Source organism: Hemicordylus capensis, chromosome 2, assembly GCF_027244095.1.
Source record: "Hemicordylus capensis ecotype Gifberg chromosome 2, rHemCap1.1.pri, whole genome shotgun sequence".
In the NCBI taxonomy this organism is placed as follows: domain Eukaryota; kingdom Metazoa; phylum Chordata; class Lepidosauria; order Squamata; family Cordylidae; genus Hemicordylus; species Hemicordylus capensis.
Genome location: NC_069658.1, coordinates 4,183,242 through 4,205,756, shown reverse-complemented (window position 1 = coordinate 4,205,756; position 22,515 = coordinate 4,183,242). Strand labels below are relative to the sequence as shown.

At 48.5% G+C, this 22,515-nt stretch overlaps 2 protein-coding genes across 3 annotated transcripts in view; one reads left to right on the top strand and one right to left on the bottom strand.

The window, feature by feature from the left end:
• The window catches only part of LOC128343440 (uncharacterized), a 30,793-nt gene that overhangs the window by 6,198 nt on the left and 2,080 nt on the right, over positions 1-22,515 (top strand). The window contains exons 2-4 of the mRNA XM_053292507.1: positions 14,245-14,325; positions 18,701-19,883; positions 22,097-22,242. The gene's annotated coding sequence lies outside the window, so the exon portion shown is untranslated. The remainder of the gene's footprint in view (positions 1-14,244; positions 14,326-18,700; positions 19,884-22,096; positions 22,243-22,515) is intronic.
• LOC128343437 (uncharacterized) lies at positions 547-13,280 on the bottom strand. Of its 2 annotated transcripts, XM_053292504.1 has the most exons (4): positions 12,994-13,280; positions 7,265-7,358; positions 1,121-5,954; positions 547-1,084 (listed from the first exon to the last, which is right to left on the bottom strand). In XM_053292504.1, exons 1-4 carry the CDS (start codon positions 13,201-13,203, stop codon positions 673-675), a joined length of 5,550 nt encoding a protein of 1,849 aa, XP_053148479.1. In that variant the 5' UTR covers positions 13,204-13,280; the 3' UTR covers positions 547-672. The 2 variants fall into 2 exon arrangements, with proteins under 2 accessions (XP_053148479.1, XP_053148478.1); XM_053292503.1 differs by having other exon boundaries at positions 547-5,954.

Below are 22,515 nucleotides of genomic sequence, written 5' to 3'. Positions count from 1 at the left end.
CAGCAGCATCTGGTGAGCTACTGTGTGAAACAGGATGCTGTACTAGATGGGCCTTGGCCCTGATCCAGCAGGGCTGTTTTTATGTTCTTATTTCTCTTTAATCCTTATAGCAGTGCTATACTGGAGAGGTGCTAGCCCACCACTCCAGAGAATGGCCCATGATGACTTTGACTCACATCTACACCAGAGCAACTGTTCTAGGACTAGCTGAGTGTGATCAGAGAGAGACTGTTCTGTCCGTTGCAATCCCCATGCTTTCAGTAGCAGAGATTGCTGGCAAAGCAGGATGTGAGCTCAGGCAGGTGCAGGAATTGCTGAAGAGGCCAGGTGAGGCCACCTGCACTCGGAGGCTTCTCTGTCCACAATCTCCATAACCAGAAGCACCAAGCGCACCCTCAAGCTCGGCCCTAACTACACAGTTGTGTACGACCGGCTGCACCAATGCTTGCCCATGAAACATTGCAAGGCAGCTCTGTGCAAGAAAGAGAGAGCACGGTGCAGCTTACAGGAGAGCTCCTCAAGCACTCTGGCAAAAAAAGCACAAAGTTAAGGAAATAATGGTTTATTATTGGCAAACACAAAGTTCCTTTGAGAACCCACCTGCATGGGAATATCTTCAGGCTCTCCAGCCAGTTCCCCTTTGCTCTACACCTCACAAGCTTCTTCCTGGCTTCAGGCACTGGAAATGCTTTCCACAGAACTGTCAGAAGTCACTTTGCTGGTTCTTGATCTATAATCCTTGCTGCTCGACCTCCATTCTATGCTGGTTGATTGCTTGCTGTTTGACCTCCGTTCTATACTGCTCGGCCTCTTGCTGCTCAGACACTGCTCTTTGCTGCTTGATCTCTTGCTGCTCGGCCTCCGTTCTTTGCTGCTTGACCTCTTACTGCTCCATTTCTGTTCTTTGCTGCTTAGCCTCTTGCTGCTCAACCACCGCTCTTTGCTGCTTGATCTCCGTTCTTTGCTGCTTGACCTGCTTGACCGGCTCCATCTCTGTTTTTTGCAGCTCATCCTCTTACTGCTCAACTGCCGCTCTTTGCTGCTTGACCTCTTGCTGCTCAACTGCTGCTCTTTGCTGCTTGACCTCTTGCTGCTCGACCGCCGCTCTTTGCTGCTTGACCACTGTTCTTTGCTGCTTGATCTCTTGCTGGGCCTCCATACTTTGCTGCTTGACCTCTTGCTACTCGGCCGCCAAAATTTGCGGCTTGAACACCACTCTTTGCTGCTAGATCTCTTGCTGCTTGACCACCGCTCTTTGCTGACCAACCTCTTGCTGCTCGACCGCCGCTCTTTGCTGCTCGACCGCCGCTCTTTGCTGCTCGACCGCCGCTCTTTGCTGCTCGACCGCCGCTCTTTGCTGCTCGACCGCCGCTCTTTGCTTACCACCAGTTTTTCTTGACTGATAATGCCTAGCTTTCTTTCTTGCCTCATGAGCCTTCTGCCATTGCCCTCATCCCCCTCTCCACTGTTCTCAAAAGAGCTCTCAGCTCCCTTGTGGCTCAACCGGGAGGATTTCCATGAAGTTGAACCTACAGCAGCTTCTGCTAATGCGACAAAGGACTCCATCCTGCCTGCCTGAAATAGCTGTGCTTCTTGAGTGGGGGCTGTAATCAGGTCCAGAGTCTCTTTCTTAGCCTGCAGCACAGATGCAGCTGCTTGAATGCAGCCACACTGCATTTCCTCCAGTCTCACAGTGACAGCTTCTTCTGTGGTATACGCAGTACCTGAGTCATTTTGGATATCTTCTTTGTGCCACACTTCTTCAGCATGCACAACCTCCATGAGCCCTCTCTTAATGCTCTTCTCCTTCTGCCTCTCCTGGTTTCTCAGCCAGGCCTGAAGTCCATGCTTCAGGTACAATTTCTTCTCTAGGATTGAACCGATTAAGGACAGTTTCTTGTCAATGGCCTTGTGAGGGACAGGGAGCATGCTGTCTCCCTTCAGCAGGAATTGAGGCTGGCGAGCTCGCTCTCCCCCACCTTCGCTCTGTGGACGCATCATCCTCAGAGGCTCATTCCCAGCGGAAGTCATCTTTTTTGCCATCAGAGGTGCCTTGCTTTCCTTGGTCACCAGCTGGACTCGGGAGGCTGGATATGGTGCAGCATCTTCCTTTCGGAACTTCCAGGATACATCCATCTCTTTCTCCTCATGGCTGATGCTTACTGGACCAATGCTGCATCCTGTCGAGATCCCCTTTCCACTAGTAGATTCTTCTGTGGATGTCTCTCCTCCACATACCTGTGGTTCTTCTAGCTGAACCTCCTCTTCGTCCTCAGCTCTCTGTCGTACATCAGCACCAGGTTTATCTCGGCCACGCATTTCCTCAGTGAAGTTCAGGCCTTCTGTGAACCTAAGCAGATTCTGAGTGGTGAGAGTGGATCTTTGTGGCCGACTGTCCCTTCCCATGATTACCAAAGAACTAGAGGGGACAAAGCCCTTCAAGGCCTCACGGACTCTGCCAGGCAATCTCCACAGCCTCTGGAGCTTCATCTTCTGAATATGGAGCTCCAAGGACCTGCAGACGCCTTCAGAAATGAAGGAGGGCTGCAGATGCTCGATATGGACAGCAATCTTGGCCTTGTGACAGATGTGGACTGAGGGAGTCCTGTGTGTGAAACACAGAAGTGACCTCTGGATGAGGACCGGCAAGCCCCACATGTGCTGGATCTTTTTCTTTTTCACATGCAGTTCTAAGGCCTCCCTTTCCTGTTCCTGGAGAAATGGTGTCTTCATGTCCAAGAAACGGAAGGCAGTTGTTCTGCGTCTGGGAGGCTGTAAAGGCGGTTTGGGCATCATTACTCCCAGAGCCTCCACGTAGCTGACACCCAGGCCCCAGAGGGAGATCAAGTGGTTGTGCTGCACAGCCAACTCCATCCTTTCGACATCCTCTCTCCGTGCAAAGGTGAGGAAGTGGCGGCGTGGTTGCAGGGCCCTGCAGCCAGGGAGGATGAGCTGGGGGAGAGGCTGCCTCGAAGAAAGTGCTGCACGACGCCAAGACAACTTGACCATGGCTGGTAAGGCTCCCAGCTGGACCTCCACACACTTCCTAGCCAAACGGAGCTTTACCTTCTCCAGGTCTTTGGCTGCCAGGATGGAGGGCAGAGGCTGTGAGGCAGCAGTTCTCACCATTCTTTCTGCTTTCTTGGTGCCTGGCCCCGTGGACACTGTACCCACAGACCACGACTCTGGGGGCAGCAGCTGTGGGGTGGCATCTCCCACAATTCTTTCTGCTTTCCTGGTGCCTGGCCCCATGGACACGGTACCCACAGACCACCACTCTGGGGGCAGTGGCTGTGGGGTGGCATCTCCCACAATTCTTTCTGCTTTCCTGGTGCCTGGCCCCATGGACACGGTACCCACAGACCACTCTGGGGGCAGTGGCTGTGGAGTGGCATCTCCCACAATTCTTTCCGCTTTCCTGGTGCCTGGCCCCATGGATACTGTACCCACAGACCACAATTCAGGGGGACTGCCACCTCCTGAGTGCAGCAAGCCAAAGGGAGCCCTTGCCACTTTTTGTCTCAGGGCAAGACTTCCAGCCTCTGGACACAGGCACTTCAGGGATGCCAGGACCCTCCTGGGCAAACCCCATTGTCGATGCAGCTTCGTCTTCTGCACATGGAGCTCCAGGTGGCTGCAGACACTACAGGGAAGGAAAGAGAGTTCCTGCCGCATGGTGCTCACATGAACCTCGGTCAATTGGCGAGAAGGCAGTTGGGGGAACCCTTGCATAAAGGCCTCCAGCGACCGCCGGATGAGAGCAGGGACACCCCACAGATGCTGCAGCCTCTTCTTCTGGATGTGCACTTCCAGGGCGTCTTTGGCTGGTTGTGGAAGGAATATGATGTGCACCTCTGTGAACTCAATGCCCGTCCATCTGGGCAGGAGCGAGACAAGGCGGGGCTTGGGCACCATCCCACTGAGTGCCTCCACATAGCGCAAGCCCAGACCCCAGAGGGAGGCCAAGTGACTCCGACGGACAGAGAGCTCCAACCGAACCACGTCATCTGGGGGTACAAATGGCAGGAAACCGCTACGAAGTCGTAGGGATTTCTGGCCGGGACAGATCAGCCTGGGGAGAAGCTGTTTTGTGGAGAGCAATACGAGGCGCCAAGAGAACCTAGAGAGAGGGGGGAAGGCCCCCAACTGCACCTCCACAGATTTCTTGGCCAAGTGGTGCTCCATCTTCTCCAGTTCCTCGGGCCCCAGCATGGGGCAGGGCAAAGGCGCCTTATGCGGGGCAACAGCAGTTCTCCTGCTCCTGATTCTTCTGTCACCACTTACTGCTAAAGGCCCTGGGAAATCTCCACGGATGCTGTCAGACAGGGCCTGGTGAGGCTTTGATGCGTTCCTGCCTGGGGAGCCAAATCCCATCTCTGGGTACAGCAGTCTCAGGGACTGCAGAACTCTGCTGGGCAGCCCCCATCGCTGGAGGACGACTCTTTTCAGAACATTCCGGTTCAGCTTGTGGGTGGTTTCTTTGCTGAGGAAGGAGAGCTGGTCTGGAAGAACGATCACATTCCTCAGCCCAGGCTTTTGGCGACACTGCAGGGGGACAGCGGGGAGAAGCTTGCGGAGGGATCTCTGGACAAGGTCCGGCAGCCCCCAGGCGTGCTGCAGCCGCTTCCTCTTGACGTGCCACTCCAGCTTCTCTCGGATCCCTTTTGCAACGAACAGCGTCTCTGCAGCAGAGAACCTGACCGTGGTCGCCTGAGCGGGCAAAAGGGGGTCCGGAGCTGGTGGGGCCGTTCCATGGAAGAGGCGAGCCACTGACTTGCTGTAAAGCGTGGGCAGCCCCCACCTGTGGGCCAGCTGCTTGTGCTTGATGTTAAATTGGATACGATCCAGTATATCATGCTCCACAAAGGGGAGTTGCTGGGACCGCAGCCGAACACCTTTCAGCCCAGGCGGGAGGACTTTGGGAAGGCTGCTTTTCTCAGCTTGGTGGGTGATTTCCCGATGGGAAAGGCAGTCCAGCTGGATCTTCAGGGCTTTCTTGGCTAAAGGTCCTGCCATGCCTTGTTTCCACTCGCAGAGGCCTTCTAGGGGCCGCCTCTCTGAGCAGCCAGCCGGTCGTTCCGGGGGACTTGATGCTTTTTCCGGTGGAGGCCCCTTCATTTTGGGTCTCCTCAGTTCAGGGGGCAGTGGGGCCTTCTCCCCTTCCCTGGGCCTCTTGGTCAGTGGTGCAGAGACTGGTATGAAGCCCCGAAGAGACTCCTTGACCCTCTTGGGAAGGCCCCATTGCCTCTCTACAATCATACGCTTGAGGTGGTTCTCCAGCAGCTTCTTGGTCCCCAGGGGGATGAAAGTGAGCTGGTTGGTGACTGGAAGAGTATTCTCTTCCAGTTGAGCACACCATGGGGAATCGGGGCGGGCAATGGAGGGAGGCGGAGCTGGAAGGAACCGGCACAAGGATCGCTGGGTCAGGCTGGGCAGGCCCCACTGGTGCTGTAGCCTCTTCCTGAGGATGTGAGACTCCAGAACCTCCAAATGAGTGGGTACCCCCAGCTGTGCACTTCCAGACTCAGCAGTGGGAGGCATCCAGGGTGGAGCACTGGGTATCACTGTGGCCAAGGGATGGGTGGATTGGGCTCCCTGGAAGGGCACCTTGTTGGACGTGAGCACTACACGTTCCCCTTTCTTCCGGAGACTTCGCCTGCTGGATGGCAGAGGACAGCTCTGGGCCCGCAGGACTGGCTTGGTTATCGGCACTTTCCTGTCAATGTGGATAATACCCGACAGTCTGGAGAAGCCCATGGAAAAGATAAGGGGGATCGATGGCTTGAGCAGCCTGAAGAACCAGTAGCACAATTCCCTGGGGTATGCCAGTTTCTTGGCCTCCACAGCTACTTGTTCACACAGGACACAGGTCATGTCGTTACAGAGCAGCTGACGGATGGAATTCTGAGGAGGAGGAGGTCTCTGGGAGATGCAACGCTCCTTTTCGTTGAGGTCTGTAAAGGAAAAGAGAGTTACATGTTTCCAGCCCCAAGGCAAGAGGAAATCTTTTTCCCAGCAAGCACGAACAGTCCTTCTATGAGGTGAGGTGAGGCAGCCACCTCAAGTGGAGGAAAATTGGGGTATTAGTGGGGTGGCAAGATGCCCCCCCCCCCACATCACACGCCTCTCTCTGCTGGCTACCACCATCTGAGCAGCTCTCTCTAATCATTAGGTTGAACCAATGGGTTGAAATTACAAGGCGGCAGAGAGAAGTTAAACATTAGGAGGAAGAGCCTCTCAACTATAAGGGCTATTCAAGAGCAGAGCAGTCTGCCTCATGCCTTGGTGGGCACAAGGCTTTCCTGTAGGGGTTTTCAAACGGGCTGGATGGCTGTCAGCAATGCTAGTGGATTCCTGCATTGAGCCGGAGGATAGACTAGAAGTCCTTCAAGGTCCCTTCCACCTCTAAAATTCTGAGTTTGTAAAAGTCTTTTAAGATTCCAGAATGGTACTCTTTTCTCCTTCTTCTTTCTTCTTTATGGCAGCAGCACTCACCACCACCTGACTTGCTGTCATACCCCCGCCCCCGTGCTTCTGTCCGGTGATGACGCTGGCCTAGTTAAGAAAAGGAGGACATTGCAAAAAAGTTTTTTTTTAAAAAAAGCAGTAGAGTATTGGCGACACGCTATAGAGTGCCTCCAGTACTCTATTCATCTACTCTGCCCCTCTTTCCTTAACTAAATCAGGAGTGCACAGGAGAGGCTCAGCTCAGGAGAGTATGCAGCATGTCAGGGGGGCAGTAGGTATTGAGGCTGCGAAGGAGAAGGCAGTGACTGAGGCAGATGTACATGATTGAGCTGGACTGGAGACATTTGGTGCCCTGCCTCATGCACACGGCAGTCGTGGGTCACCACCACTACCAGCAAGTTATTCCCTTCCTCAGTAAGCATTGGCACCAGGGCAGGGACCTGTCAGGTTGAAAATGTTTCCAGGACCCCTTCCTCTACTTGTCCCTAAAGAGCCATCAACATGCTTTCTGCAGGAGGTGGGTGGAAGGGTTGGTAGTTGTGCGTTGAGGGGCGGGGTGGCATAGTGAACACGTTGGGCACTGGTGAGCAATTCGTGGGAGGAGCTAGCCCAACTTTTGGGAGAGTCCTCCTGGGGTAGAAGTGGAGAAGAAGCAACAGGGAGAGGGGCCTAGTTGTATTTGGCATAGGGGTTGACCAGCTTTTGTTCCAAAACAGCTCCTAAAAGAGTTAGGAACCTGGATACATGAACAGTTCTCTCTGTTGCTGGTGCCAGTTTTGGGGATCAGCACAACTACCTCTGAACTGGGATGCCAGAAAGGCCTTGGCACTTGCGTTGTCTTCTTTTTCTTCTGCAGCCGCTTGAGGCCAGCCTCGACTCTTCAACTCAGTCTGCCAGAAAGAGAGGAGGCAGCATGGTCACTCAAAAGGAAAATGAGGCTCCTGAACCAACCTGTAATTCCCCAGATCCTCCCCACACCCTTTAAAGATTGGGACACCATCAGCCTATCTCCAAACAGACTAATGTCCCAATCTTTAAAGGGCAGAGGAGGATCTTGGGAATTACAGGTTGGTTCAGGAGCCTTATTTTCCTTTTGAAAATTGTGGTGGCATTTCATGCATTCTGCAGGATTTCTCTAACTTGGGGATTCCCAACTTTAAAAAAAAAAAAATTAAAGAAGGGTACACAAGACCTTTGTGTTGCAAACCTTCAGGTCAGGTACCCCATAGAGATTTTGTGTGTGTCTAAGCTCACAAAGCTCTTATAAGCTGCTACGGGCATTTGTGTGGGAGAAAGTGTTTCTTCCGGTGTCCAGGTCCAAAATGACTGACAGCTTTAAAAGTAATCACCAGCGCCTTCAGTTCTGAAACAAACTGATCATTAGTGCAGCTCCATCAGAACAAGTGTACATGTCAGGAGAGGAGAACTGGTCTTGTGGCAGCAAACATGAGTTGTCCCTTTAGCTAAGTAGGGTCCATCCTGGCTGCGTATGAATGAGAGAAGTGTGAGCACTGCAAGATATTCCCCTCAGGGGATGGAGCCGCTCTGGGAAGAGCAGAAGGTTCCAAGTTCCCTCCCTGGCAGCATCTCCAAGAGAGGGCTGAGAGAGATTCCTGCCTGCAATCTTGCAGAAGCTGCTGCCAGTCTGTGTAGACAATACTGAGCTAGATGGACCAGTGCTCTGACTCAGTATATGGCAGCTTCCTATGAGGGCTTTGCCCCCATAGGACTGCAGCAGCTGCATTCCGAACCACTTGCATTTTCTAAGCAGTCCAAGGGCAACTTCGCTTAAAGCCTCTTACAGTAATCCGGTCGAGCTGAACTGGATTATCATGCTGCTTTTGTGTGGGTTTGGGAGAAGATGGAAGCAAAATAGGAGCTGAGCTGAGTGGTTCTACCTCCTGCTAACATTTCTCCGTCCTCACTGAGGAGCGGGCCTACTGTTTCCTTCCTCTCCCTTTAAACATACAAAGCTCTTTCTGTTGCTCTTGGCATCCCTCTCCAGCCTCAGCCCATTCTGAGCTTCAGCCCTCCTGACACCCTCCCTACAAGTCTGGTCTGCCTGTCTGCATTTGTATTTGGTGCCTAATTGCCCTCTCCTTTCTGTTTCTTGCAGGTAGCCTTTTCATTTTCAGCTGATCATTAAGCTTCTTGTGCAGCATCCTTGGCTTTTTTAGATGTCTTCCCTTTCTCGTTCTCAATAGAATCATGTGCGACTGCGCCTTTAAACATCTTTCTTCAGCAATTACCACCCATCTTGGGCTCATTTCCAGGAGTTTATTTTGCCATTGAGTCCTACTTAACACTTCTCTGAACCAGTTAAAATCAGCTTTCCTCAAACTGAAAGTACACAATTGGTTATTATGCTCACCAGAGTTCCCACTACTTCAGCCAAGTAGACCAACCTTCCATGCAGGTTAGGATCAAGTCAAGGATTTGCAACATACATGGCTGCAAACCTTTTATAAATAGATCATGCTAAAGCTTTGCTAACTGGGCAAAGAGGCACCTTTCAAAGAGGCATCCTTCCAGTGAGTGTTGCTCTTGTTTACCATGTATTTCGTCTTAGACTGTAAACCCTTTATCCATCATTCATACATTCATTCATTCATTCGATTTCTATAACGCCCTTAAAAAAAAAAATGGCTCAGGGCGGTTTACATTAAAGCAAAACAATTAAAATCAATTAACAATTAAAAACAGAAACTATAAAACACCATAAAACAATTAACAGTTAAAATATTCAAACAGTTTAAAAACTCTGGAAAACCAGGTTACAGCAAGTTAAAAATTTAGAGACGGGACATTTATTATTATCATTATCATTATTATTGCTTGTTTACACAGTCAGACAGGTGTTATTGATTGGTTTGTTTTATTCAGACATCGAGTCCTTCCCAAGGACCTGGGATGGCTGAATTTTATTGTCAGTTGTTATAGATATCGTTGCAGAATATAGGCTGTTCCCAGTAAAGCTGCTTTTTGTAATTGGCTGATGGTGATTTCTGTGACCCCTATGGTGTTGAGGTGCTCTTCAAGGTCTTTTGGAACTGCACCCAGGGCGCCAATTACCACTGGGAGTATTTTGGTCTTCTTCTGCCACAGCCTTTCAATTTCAATTTGTAGATCTTTGTATTTGGTGATTTTTTCTATTTCTTTTTCTTCTATTCTGCTATCCCTTGGTATTGCTGTGTTGATTATTTTGACTTGTTTTTCTTTCTTCTCGACTACAGTTATATCTGGTGTATTGTGTGGCAGATGTTTGTCTGTTTGTAGTCGGAAGTCCCATAATATTTTTGCATCTTCATTTTCGACAACTTTTTAAATTTTATGATCCCACCAATTTTTGGCTACAGGTAGCTTGTATTTTTTGCAGATGTTCCAGTGTATCATCCCTGCTACCTTTTCATGCCTTTGTTTGTAGTCAGTCTGTGCGATCTTTTTACAACAGCTGATTAGGTGGTCCACAGTTTTATCTGCTTCTTTACAAAGGCGGCACTTGCTGCTTGTTGTGGATTTTTTGACCTCTGCTTCTATTGCATTTGTTCTTAGTGCCTGTTCTTGTGCAGCCAGTATTAAACCCTCTGTTTCTTTCTTCAAGGTGCCATTCTTAAGCCATTGCCAGGTCCTGGTGATGTCTGATTTTCCACTTATATTGTGCAAATATTGACCATGCAGGGGCTAATTTCTCCATTTTTCTACTCGGTTCTTGACTTGTTCTTTCTTGTAGGCCTGCTTTGTTTCATTGGTGTTGAATAGTTTCTCGTTCTTGACCATTTGAAGTGCATCTTCTTCACTGTCCTTGATATATTCTTCAAGGCCTCTTTTCTCTTCCTCTACTGTTTGATGGACTTGCAGCATTCCTCTTCCACCTGAGCTGTGAGGGAGGTATAGCCTATCGACATCACTGCGGGGGTGCAGAGCATGATTGATGGTCATGATTTTCCTGGTCTTACGATCCAGCGTCTCTAGCTCTGCCTGGGTCCAGTCTATTATCCCTGCAGTGTATCTGATAACAGGTATAGCCCAGGTGTTTATGGCTTGTATGGTGTTCCCGCCATTGAGTTTGGACTTGAGGATTTTTCTAACTCTCCTGATGTATTCACTTCCAATTTTTCTTTTAACTTCAGTGTGTGTGATGTTATCAGCCTGGAGAATGCCCAAGTATTTGTAATGTTCTTTCTCTTCCAGGTTCTTGATCTTGCTTCCATTGGGCAGTTCTATTCCTTCTGTTTTTGTTATTTTTCCTCTTTTCATTATTAATGCAGCACACTTGTCTAGTCCAAACTCCATTGCTATATCGCTACTGAATATACAGACAGTGTTTAGCAGTGATTCGATTTCTGACTGGGACTTTCCATACAACTTCAGATCGTCCATGTACAGCAGATGGTTGATTTTACTGGATGTTTTAGATGTTTGGTATCCGAGGCCTGTTTTGTTTAGTATTTGTGAAAGTGGGGTCATGGCGATTGCAAACAACAGAGGGGATAGTGAGTCCCCTTGGAAAATGCCTCTTCTAATGCTAACCTGTCCAAGTGCCTCGCCATTGATTGTTAACTGTGTACTCCACCTGCTCATTGCTTTTTTAATAAATATCTGAATGTTTTTGCTGACACCAGTTGTTTCTAAACATTTTAGTATCCATGTGTGAGGCAATGAATCGAAGGCTTTCTTGTAGTCAATCCATGCAACACTTAGATTGGTTTTTCTTCTCTTGCAGTTTTCTAAAATCATTTTGTCAATCAGCAGCTGGTCTTTTGTGCCTCTGGTGTTCAGGCAATTTCCTTTCTGTTCAACTGGAAGCTGTTTGTTAGTTAATAAGTGTTGCATCACTTCATCTGCTATTATTCCAGTTAATAATTTGAACATGGTTGGCAGGCAGGTGATCAGTCTATAATTACTTGGAACTGCACCTTTTGCTGGGTCTTTCATGATGAGATGAGTTTTCCCAGTTGTTAGCCATTGTTCAATATCACGTCCTTGCAAAATGTGATTGAACTGTTTTGATAGTTGTTTATGAAGGCTTGTTAGGTGTTTAAGCCAAAAGCCATGCAGTTCATCATCGCCTGGCGCAGTCGAATTTTTAATTTTCTTTGCTCTTTCACTTATTAATTCTGGTGTTATTATTAGATCTTGCATTTGTTGTTTACATTTTTTGACCTCTTTCATCCAGCCTGCTTTTTTATTGTAATCTATTGGATTGTCCCATAATTCCCGCCAGAATTGCACTGTTTCTTCTTTATTTGGTGTTTCTAGGTTTTATTATTAATTATTATTATTATTAATTATTATTATTATATCATCTTATTTGTAAACAATGTTCAGAACCTTTTTTGTTGAAAAGTGGTATATACAGTAAATAGAAGTAGTAATAGTAGTTATTTTTGTGGCCTTTTTCATTGCAAAACCCAAGGCAAGGCAGGTTGTTCCACTATATGACGGTGAAACAATCGACACGGTTGTGAGTCCTCCTTTGGGAGAGATTTTAAGACAGAGGCTAAATGACCATCTGTTGGGGTGCTAAAGCAAATCCCTGTACTAAGCAGGGAGTTGGACTAGAAGACTTTGATGGTCCCTTCCAATTCTAAAATGTGATGACCAGCGTCCAGGCTAATCCCATGAGAAGGAAATAATGTTTCACCCATGCAAGGGTGATTATCAGCAATCTCCCCTTCTTTCCTATGTCCCTGAATGCCTCTATCCTCAGGGACATATTTTTGCAGGAAATTGAAGGTAGCAGAAAGAAGAGAAATGGTCAAAAATAACTTCTCCCCCTGCTTGCTTGAGCGAAACGTTCTTCCATTCACATAGCATGACTCTTGATTGTGCTCAATTGTTCTATGATTCCCACCTGTGCATCAGTGTATAGAAGCCACAGCTCCGATGTTCCTGCTGATACTTTACTCTGAGGTTTGCTAGGCAAGCCCACAACTCCCACAGATTCTCTCATTGCACCCCAGTCTCTGCCTCTAGTACTGACCTTTGGGCTTTTGTCTCTCTCCTCTAGAATGACACCACCTCTTCTAGCTCTGTAACCCGGTCCTTATACCATCAAAGCTGTATGCCCAACGAGCAAGCAAGGCTCTAGTTGGCCTGGTGCCCTGCATCATTAGGGCACCCTTGGGTTTCTTTCACCTCATTAAGCTACATCACTAAGGACCGCTTGGCCTGGGTGCACTGGAATCCCAGCTTAGACAGTTGTACAAACATCAGCAGTTTGCTAATGAAAGGCTGTTAGGGAAGGAGCCATAGCTCAGTGGCGGAGTGCCTGCTTTGCATGCAATCCCTGGCAAGAACCTCTGAACAGGAGGGATCCAATCAGCCCTGAATGTGCAGCCTGACCCACAGCCACTCTTTGTCCTGCTCCCTGTCCCTACCTGCCTTTCTGGATTGGCCCTCAGCTCTTGTCTGAGGTCCTGACCTGATATCTCAGCCCAGCACCAAACCTGCCGGGCCTGAGCATGGACAGGTACATCTGCAGCTGCAGATGGTGCACCAGCCACAGGCAGACAGGCTACCCACCTGTTGTGTTTTGGAGTGAAGATCTGTACAGCGCGGAGGCCCTGCCTGGCTTCTCTCCCAGAGCTGACTGCCTCTTCCATCCCACAGAAAGGAGCCATGTAGGATCTTCCGGGCGAGGCAGGTGAGCAGAGTCAGAACAATGGTGCTGCTGAGAAGGAAACAGAGGTCCCAGCAACTGGCAAAGTAGCAGTAGTTCTGGATGGCATCCATGTTTGTCAGGCAGGCCTGTGCAGACTCAGCAGCCTGAGCCCTAGCAGCCTAGCCCCCAGCTGAGTTCCAGACCATGTCATAAAGGTCTCCACAGGCAGCCTGGAAACTCAGGGCCCTTGCAAGGTTTCCTCCTGTCGGAGACCCTGCCCTGCCTTCATCTGGTTGGTTACCCTAAACGGCATCCTGACCACCCCCGGTTCACATGCCCCTCAGCTATGCACCACGTACAGTTAACATGCGTACACCCACCTAGTTAATTCTGTCCTCACCTACCCTTTCCAGATAGGAACACAGGAAGCTGCCTTACGTCATAAAATTAGTTCATCTAGCGCAATATAGTTTACACAGACTGACAGCAGTTTCTCCAAGATTGCAAGCAGGAGTCTCTCTCAGCTCTATCTTGGAGATGCCATGCAGATGCTCTTCCCAGCATGGGCCTCATCCCCTAAGGGGATTATCCTAGGTGCTCACACATAGAGAGGCTGTTCACATGCACATGCAAAACTGGGCTAAGTAAGCCCAGCCCAGTTTTGCACGTGCGTGTGTACCACCGGGATTGGGCCCGATCCTGGCGGCACCATGGTGGCAACCCCACCTATGGAGCCTCCCTCTAAAATGAGGTTAAGAAATCCTTAACCACATTTTTTTGATTGTCTGTCAGCCGCAGCTGCAAGCAGCCACAGCTAGGAGACTCAGGGAGGGGAGGGGGGTCCCCATAATGCACCACACACTCATGCGGTGCATTATTGGTGCTCCATGGGGCAGGGCGACACGTCCCAACACCCCAACCCTCAGAGCTACTGACAGGAGCCTGTGCTCATATGGGTTGGTGTTCCGCCCGCCCAAGGAGAGGGAACTGCTCATGTGCAGGGAGGTAAGTGCTTTAGGGCTTCCTCCCCTCTAACCCTATTGCCCTTTCTCACTGGTCATGAGAAAGGGCTCATTGTCTCCCATTCAAATGCAAACCAGGGTGAACCCTGCTTATCACACATTTTCACTCTCTTTCTGCTTTTCAGGGGGTGTTTTGTTTTGTTTTTCCAGGCTCTAAAAGAAAAAAGGATCTGTTCCTGTTAATTTGCTGTCTGCATGAGGGCCTGATTATGGAAGAATGAAAGCTCCAAGGTGAGGTCCAACAGGAGGGGTAGCAAGGGGCTTGTTTGGACATCCCACCACACTGGGTTGGAGAATCCAATCAGAGAATCTGAAGGAGCTGCAGCTATGAGGCAGGCAGAAGGTGGCTGTTTGCTATAGCTCTCAAGAGGCTGCAGAATAAGTGTTCAAGTTTGTGAGCCCTTTGGGGACAGGGAGCCATTTTATTTATTTATATCTATGTAAACTGCTTTGGGAGCTTTTGTTGTAAAGCGGTCTATAAATAGTCATCATTGTCATCGTCATCATAAGCAGAACTGCATGGTGGTATACCAACTGGAGGCTGCTGACCACATGCCTGGGGAAAATGCTTGCATCATCCCGAAGAATGTGGTCCAGTTCTTCAAAGTAGGCACAGTTCTTCAGTTAGTGACCAGATTTGGAGTTGTGGGCACGTGCCCTTTTGAAACGTCAGTCTCTTGGTTTTGGTCCTACACTTCACGGCAGAGCAATGATGTCTGCTTGCTTGCATTTTGGCCATCATGTGCTTGAAAGTGTCCATATTTTGATGAGCTATTCCTGAAGCGTCCTTTCCTCCCAGATGTCTAGAAGATCCATTATCTCTTGGTGCCTCCATGACACCCCTTTGTGACTGTTCACTGGGTTATGAACCAATTTTCCTTTATATTTGGTGAGGACAGAAAGTTTAGAACCAGTTCTGCAGCTGTCATTAGAATTTAGATTCATCTGAATACATTTCCATAAAAATGGCTGAACGTGGTCATCTCTGTGCTGCTGTGGAGTGCCATTCCAAGACAAAAAAATTGATGGTCACCTGTTCCTTCTATGAGCAATTAAACAGCATCCTTATCAGGGGATTTGCCAGCATGATGCCCAGGAAGGTTTCAAGAAGCCTTGATTCTTCTTCATGGTCTCTGTGCATCACAGTTGGGTTTGTGCCTGCACAGAGCCCATCTCCAGATCCTTCTAGAGCATATATATGGAAAAAGAGCGAGGAAATGGCTCCCTCTAGCTGATAGCTCACCTCATTCCCTCAACCTTTCACAGACTGACACAGTTGCTACACCTTCAGCCTCCTTCACCTCCTTTACTGCCTTTCTGTTGACAGAATTTGTGATTAATTAGCAAGTATTTCCCCTGGCTGAAATTTATTTCTGCTTATTCTGGCTTTCTGTCCCCTCATATTTCTACCTAGTTCATTAAGCGTTTTTATTTCCTCTTGTGCACCACCTCCCTTCCCCTTCCCTGGCCTGTTACGGCTACAAAGGTGACCATAAGCATCTAGTGTCACATCCAGAAGATCCAGATGAAAGAAGCGCAGGAGCTATTCTCAGGACAGATCTTACTCCCCAAGAAAGAGACATTTTTTCAATATATTATAGACTCTCTTCTTCTCTTGATGACGATTATTCATCCCATAGGGGGAGAGGACCCTGATTACTACTATGATGGACCAGTTGGTCACCATCAGAGCTCTAGATGGTATTATGCACCTTGCTATGACCTTTATCTCCCCAAGGCTCCTGCTGTTCACAATGTTCCTTTAAACTACCCTCTTCAGAAGGTCACTCTTTGTGTTTAGCCTGCCTAGGAGAGTCATTGTACTGACTCCTGTCAAGTTTGCTGAGGTTTCACTAAGCAAGCCTGCCGCAATCGGGCTGTTCACCTCTGTGTGTTGCTTTGGGAAAGAGCTCTCTTAGTGAACTCCTCTGTTGCCGAAAAGCCCATTACTGGCCTGCAGACCTCCCTTCGTACTGGGGACTTAGGGTGTGAGGCACCAATGCGGGTTAACCCCAACGCACCTTCTGGCCCTCCTATACCTCTGGCACTTGCCCTGATGGCCGTACCACCCTCCCAGGCCATGCCTGCCTTGCCGGTACCAAAGGCTCCTCTGCTGCTGCAGCACCCCAAGCCTTTGGTCCCAACTGTGTTGGCTCCCTCCACTCATCCCCAGCAGTCAGGCTAGTGGTTTGCCAAGGGGTGGAGCCCTTGAGGTTGACATCAAGGAAGGATCTTGCAAGACCCAAGAAGAGGGTAGAGCTTCCTAGTAAGGTGGTGAAGCAGCCTGTCGCTCCCTTGGTGATGACACTTGCACACCGGTGAGGGAGATGCCCTCCATACCAAAAAGGAAGAAAAATAAATCCAGGATACCGGCACCATCCCTCCCTCCTGTGGAGCAGCAGCAGGCAAGGAAGAAGAAGAAGAAGCACAAGCACCTGACACTTCTCGAGAAAGAGACATTTCCAAGATATTATAGACTCTCTTCTTCTCCCAACGACGATTACTCTTCCCATGGGGGAGAAGACCCTGATTACCAATAGTTAGTGACTATCAGAGCTCTAGACAGTGCTATGCACCTTGCTATGACCTTTACCCCACAAGGCCCTTTACTTATTTACCCCTTTACTTCAGTTAGTACAAAATGCAGCAGCCAGATTTGTCTTTGGGGTAAACTGGAGAGACCATATTATGCCTGTTTTGAAACAGTTGCACTGGCTGTTGATATGTTTCCGGGCAAATACAAAGTGTTGGTTATTACCTTTAAAGCCCTGAATGGCTTAAGTCCGATTTTCCTTAGAGAGTGCCTTCTTCTGCACAATCTCCATCGCACGTTAAGGTCATCTAAGGAGGTCCGTCTTCATTTACCACCAACACTTCTGGTGGCGACTCAGAAGCGGGCCTTCTCTGTAGCTGCTCCGGGGCTGTGGAATGCACTCCCAGCAGAAATCCGTAATCTGAGGTCTTCAGGAGAGCCCTTAAGACCTATCTGTTTGGCCTGGCCTTCCGTGGTTTTTAAACTGTAAGGGTTCAGCCTGGTTTTTCAGGGTTTTAAAAACTGTTTTAATTGTTTTAATAATGGTTTTATGTTGTTTTTATAGTTTTCGGTTTTAATTGTTAATTGATTTTAGTTTTGTTTTAATGTAAACTGTTTTAATGTAATAAATATTTAATTGTTGTTTTATGGTGTTTTTAATTGTTAATTATTGTTTTATGTCTTATAATTTTTGTTTTAATGATTAATTGATTTTAATGGTGTTTTAATGTAAACCGCCCTGAGCCTTTTGGAAGGGCAGTATAAAAGTTTTAATAATAAACAAACAAACAAACAAACTGCCCTGAGCCTTTTTGGGAGGACTGTATAGAATTCAGTCAATCAATCAAATACATAAAATTTATAGACGATTGGCTTCTTGTAGCCTCCACAAGGACCCAACTGTTACAGCACATAGAATTATCTCTCTGGCTTCTCAGCTCTCTTGGTCTACAAATAAATTTTAAAAATCAAAACTAACACCAGTACAATCTGAAGCATTTCCGGGCATAGTATTGGATTCGGGCGAAATTATTTACTTTCTTCCAGAACAAATAATTTTCTTCCAGAACAAAAAAACAAGCAGCTCAACTCTTCTGCGCTACTCAACTGGACACCACAAAGTTTGTGCAGTGGCTACTCGGCCTGATAGCCTCATCGATGGCAGGCTTACCTCTTGCCCGTCTTCGGATGCAGATGTTACAGTCATGTGTTCCTGGACAATTTTAAGCCCCAGAAACACTCTCAGCACAAACTCTTGATTGCACCTTGCAGGGTGCAGAGGGTGGTCTCTTAGTGGACAAAGACCTCCAACTTCACCCAAGGGACACCTTTCCGAAGGCCGCCACCCAACCTCACCATCAAAATGATCGGTGAGGTTGTGCCTAACCTGGAAGATATGGCTATTAGTGGTACACATCCAAGAGAAAATCTACTACTACCAACCCCCCCCCTACAAATATTTACATACCGCTTTTCAACAAAAGTTTCCAAAGTGGCTTACATAAAGAAATAATAAATAAGATGTATCCCTGTCCCCAATGGGCTCACAATCTAAAAAGAAACATAAGATAGGCACCAGCAACAGTCACTGGAGCGGTACTGTGCTGGGGGTGGATAGGGCCAGTTGCTCTCCCCCTGATAAATGAAGAGAGTCACCGCTTTCAAATGGTGTCTCTTTGACTGGTTAGCAGGGCAACACCCTAGCAGAACTCTCTCTCCCACTAATGGAAGTTGAATCACGGCATAATGCACATGGTCTTTCGGATGTGGGGAATGCCCTGATTGGATCTGTTCACATCCTCCCTGAACAGTTAGTGTGCCAAATTCTGTAGCAAGGCGGGTGCGGACCCAAGGTTGGAAGGTGATGCCTTCCTCCAACACTGGGCATGCAACTTCTGTGCATGTTCCCACCTATCCCTTTAATTCTGAGGGTCCTCCAGGAAATCATCCTGGACAAGGGAAAGTGCATCCTGATTGAACCATGGTGTTCCAGGCAGCCCTGGTTCACCATGATCCTCCAGCTCTCACAAGGGACTTACCTACATCTTCCTCCCATTCCGTACCTGTTGACAGGGGACCAGGGACACCGTCTTCACCCAGGGGTCAAGTCTCTGCATCTCACCACCTGGAAAATAGGAATATTACCTCATTCAATCGTCAACTACAAGTAGTTTTGACAGCTGCCAGAAAATCCTCCACACAAAGGTCTTATGCTGCCAAGTGGAAATGCTTTTCGAAGTTTATGGAGCCCAGAACTGCTAATCCTAGTAAGGCTCCTCTTTCACTGATATTTGATGACTCTTGATTCTAAAATGCCGTGGGTTATCACACTCCTCATTGAGTGTCCACCTGGCATGCCACACCTGGTTTGTTTTCCCACAAGCTTGTTAAGAAGTTCCTTAAGGGCATGCTTCATATGTTCCCACCCGCTCCTAAGTGTCTCCACCACCCCTGCACTCCGGCATTTACTGTTATTTCTGCTGGGGTTTGTGATTACTTAGCAAAGCGCCAAGGAAGCTCCCACTCCAGTTACAGAGCACAGAGTTTAGTTGTTGCACCTATTTAAGTAATATGAGCGTGGAGATCACTGCAGAGTCTAAACTAAATTGATTTATTGGTGAAGTACATTTGAGATAGGAAAGACCTATCCTATCTATCAGCTACATAATGGATAGGTAGGGGGAAAAGAGAGAGATGTTTCCATCTTCTCTCTAGGAGGAAAGGAAGAGGACTGACTCACTACAGGAAGTACCTGAGGAGTCAAGACAGGGGTCATAGCATAGAGGCAAGTAGGCAGAGGCGTAACTGAGGTGAGGCAGGCAGGGCATGTGCCCTGGGCGCCACATGGGGGGGGGCGCAAAAGTGCCATGTGGACTCCAGCGCCACCCCACCCCACCCAAAATTTTACTTTAGCTTGGGGCATGCCCGCCACTGTGCTGCTGGCAGCGCCCCAGCGAGCTCAGCTCCGACTGGGCACCACACTGCCTGCCCGACGGACCTCCTTCCTCCACCTGGAATGCCTGGCCCCACCCCCACGCATGCGCCTCTCATCCAGTCGCACCGCACGTGCTGCTTCATTGCACGCTGAGGTGGTGAGAGAGAGAGCGTGTATTTGCTGCTCCGGGAGGAGAGGCAGGCTGCTGCTGCGCGGGGAGCCCGAGGAGGAGGAGGAGGACGACGACGACGACAACGACAACGAGACCTGCTGCCAGTTTCTCACAACTACAATAAAGTTTGCAGTGCATCCAAGACCAAGGTGTGTGTGTGTTTATTATTATTATTATTTTACAATTAACTTATAGAGGGGGGGCTTCTTGCTTGGAGCTGGCTTCTATCTTGGCTGAGGGTGGCGGGGGTGTCTGGGGGGCGGTGGCGGGGTTACTTTTGTTTGCAATTGCAGCTATCTTACCTGGGGTGGGGTGGCGGTGGCGGCGGCCAGGGGGTGGCCTCCCCACCCCCGAGAGTTGGGTGGAGGGTGGCACACTGGCGTTTTTTATCCTAGCGGGAAGAGTGGTGCCGGCGTGCTCACTCTGCCCTGGAGAGTGTGTGAGAGAAATTGGTTGGGTTCTTCTTCTCTCCCCCCACGTTCTTTCCCCAGCGCCTTCTGCTTCCTGAGCCGTGTGTGTGTGTGTCCCCCCCTGCTGCTCCCCCCGCCTTCCTTATTGAGAGGCGCTGCTTGCTTAGCCCTGTGTTTGTTTGTTCTCCCCCCACCTCTCAGCAAAGCGTGGCTTCCTCGCCCTGAAGTTTTGACTGCACAGTGATTTCCATGGGAGCTGAGGGGAAGAAGGGAAGAAGCTGGGGTGGGGGACAGCTCTTGGGGCAGCAGTTGTGCAAGGAAGGGAGTGGCGGCAGCAGATAGGCTCCACACCCTGAGCCACCACACAGGAATGATAAGGCAAGGTTTCCTATTTCTGTGCTGCCAACACACAGCAGAGAAAGATGAGCTCACAACTCTTTCCTGCTCTGTCTGCGGTTGTCCCTAACACAATAAATCCTTCATTCATTCCTTTAGCTAGAGATCGCTAATCCATAGCTTTTTCTTGGCAAATCACATTCCCATATTGCAAACCATGAATCCGAGAACCTGATTTCCTCTTCCTTAAATCTCAGACACAGGGCATGAGTGCAAGATAATCAGCTGACTGCTTGGTTGGTGTTCTCTTTCCCTTGCCTGCCTAATGCGTTGAGTTGATTCCAGATTGTATTGTTCTTATGGTAGAAATGTCAGTGCTAGCAAACATGTAATTTATCAACTTGGCACTGACTTAGCTTCAAATTTCATGATTTGTTGTAAATGGTGTGCTCTAATACTGTGTAAAATATTTCCAAAGAGAAATTGTGACAGGTGCATTTATTAAGGAGCATGAGAAAGCCTTCAGTTCATACTATATAAGGTCAGCATTGAGAGTTTTTTTAAGTTTAGATAATCTTATGATACTTAAGCTTTTATGTACCTTTTCTGTGTTAGGTTTACATAGCTTTTAGGTGAAACAGCTTTGTCTCTTTAACCCATTGTATGCTTAGAGGCTTCTCTGTTTCTTTGCCCTTGATTTGGGAAGCCCTTCAACTAGAGCAGGGGTTCCCAACCTGTGGCACTCCAAACATTGCTGAACTACAACTCGCATCATCCCCAGCTACACTTTTTGTGGCTGGGATGATGGGAGTTGTAGTTCAGCAATGTCTGGAGTACCACAGGTTGGGAACCCCTGAACTATGGTAAAGTTATCTGAAAGATGGGTGTCAGATTGGATGGGGGGGGATGGGGCACAATTTCAGTGCTTGCCCTAGGTGCTATTTTCCCTAGATATGCCTCTGCAAGTAGGGACAGGTAAAGGAGATCCTCACTAGCTACCTCTGCTCCCAATGCCCCTAGTGGTCATTAGGATAGTTGGTGCAAAAGATCGATGCACTGGAACTCCATCTCCAACAAGTTCTTAGACAGTTGATGAAATCTCCTTTTGAACCCCTGGCTAATTTTAATTTTAAATTGTTGTCTTTGAAAATGGTTTTTCCTTGTTGCAGTCATTTCGGCCAGGGGAGTAAATGAACTCAGGGTGCTACTTTTGGGTGCATCATACCTAATTTTCCACAGGGACAGGGTCATTCTATGACCTGATATTACCCTTTAACCTAAGGTAGTCTCTGAATTTCTCCTAGAACAGGACATTTCGCTGCCTACTTTCTCCCCATCACCTAGCATGGATGAGGAACATGCTTATCATTCCTTGTACATTAGGAGGGCCAGGGCTTTCTACATAAACAGGGCACAACTATTTCATATGTCATTTATTTTGTATGCGGAACCATCCAGGGACTTACCTGTCTCCTCCCAATAATTGCTTTGTGGGTCAAAAGGGCCATCTCTCTGGCTTATCAACTAGCTTCTGAGCCCTTACCTGCTCCCACTTGAGCACATTCTACATGAGCGATGGTGACTTGCGTTGTGTTCTCTTTGTTTGATGTCTGCAGGGCCACTACATGGTTCTGTCCTACCACCTTAGTCCAGCATTACACACTAGATGTCCACTCTAGATCTCAAGCATCCTTTGGTGCCTCCGTCATACACTCTGCTCTCCACTAAGTCTTCTCCACTTTTGGCTGCACCCTCCATCCAGGTAAGATTGCTTGCTATTATCCCAAGCATGATGCACAGAGACCATGAAGAAGAAAGGCAGAGTTCTCACCTGTAATTATAGTTGTTTGAGCGGTCTTCTGTGCATTAATATGACCCACCCTACCACCCTGCCGCAGCCTGTTGCTTATGCTACCTATGGTACATCTCTCTCTCTTCCCTACCTATTCATATGGTGATGGCCACCAGCTTGGATGGCTTTAAAAGGGGCTTAGACAGATTCATGGAGGACAGGTCTATCAATGGCTACTAGTCT

Bases quoted from the DNA above. Each gene is read 5' to 3' on its own strand.
- LOC128343437 (XM_053292503.1), bottom strand. From the start codon at position 13,203: ATGGATGCCATCCAGAACTACTGCTACTTTGCCAGTTGCTGGGACCTC. The intron at 7,359-12,993 runs GTGGGTAGCCTG...TCTTTCTGGCAG, and splicing joins TTCACTCCAAAACACAACAG to ACTGAGTTGAAGAGTCGAGG. The intron at 5,955-7,264 runs GTAGTTGTGCTG...TTTCCTTTACAG, and splicing joins TCTGGCATCCCAGTTCAGAG to ACCTCAACGAAAAGGAGCGT.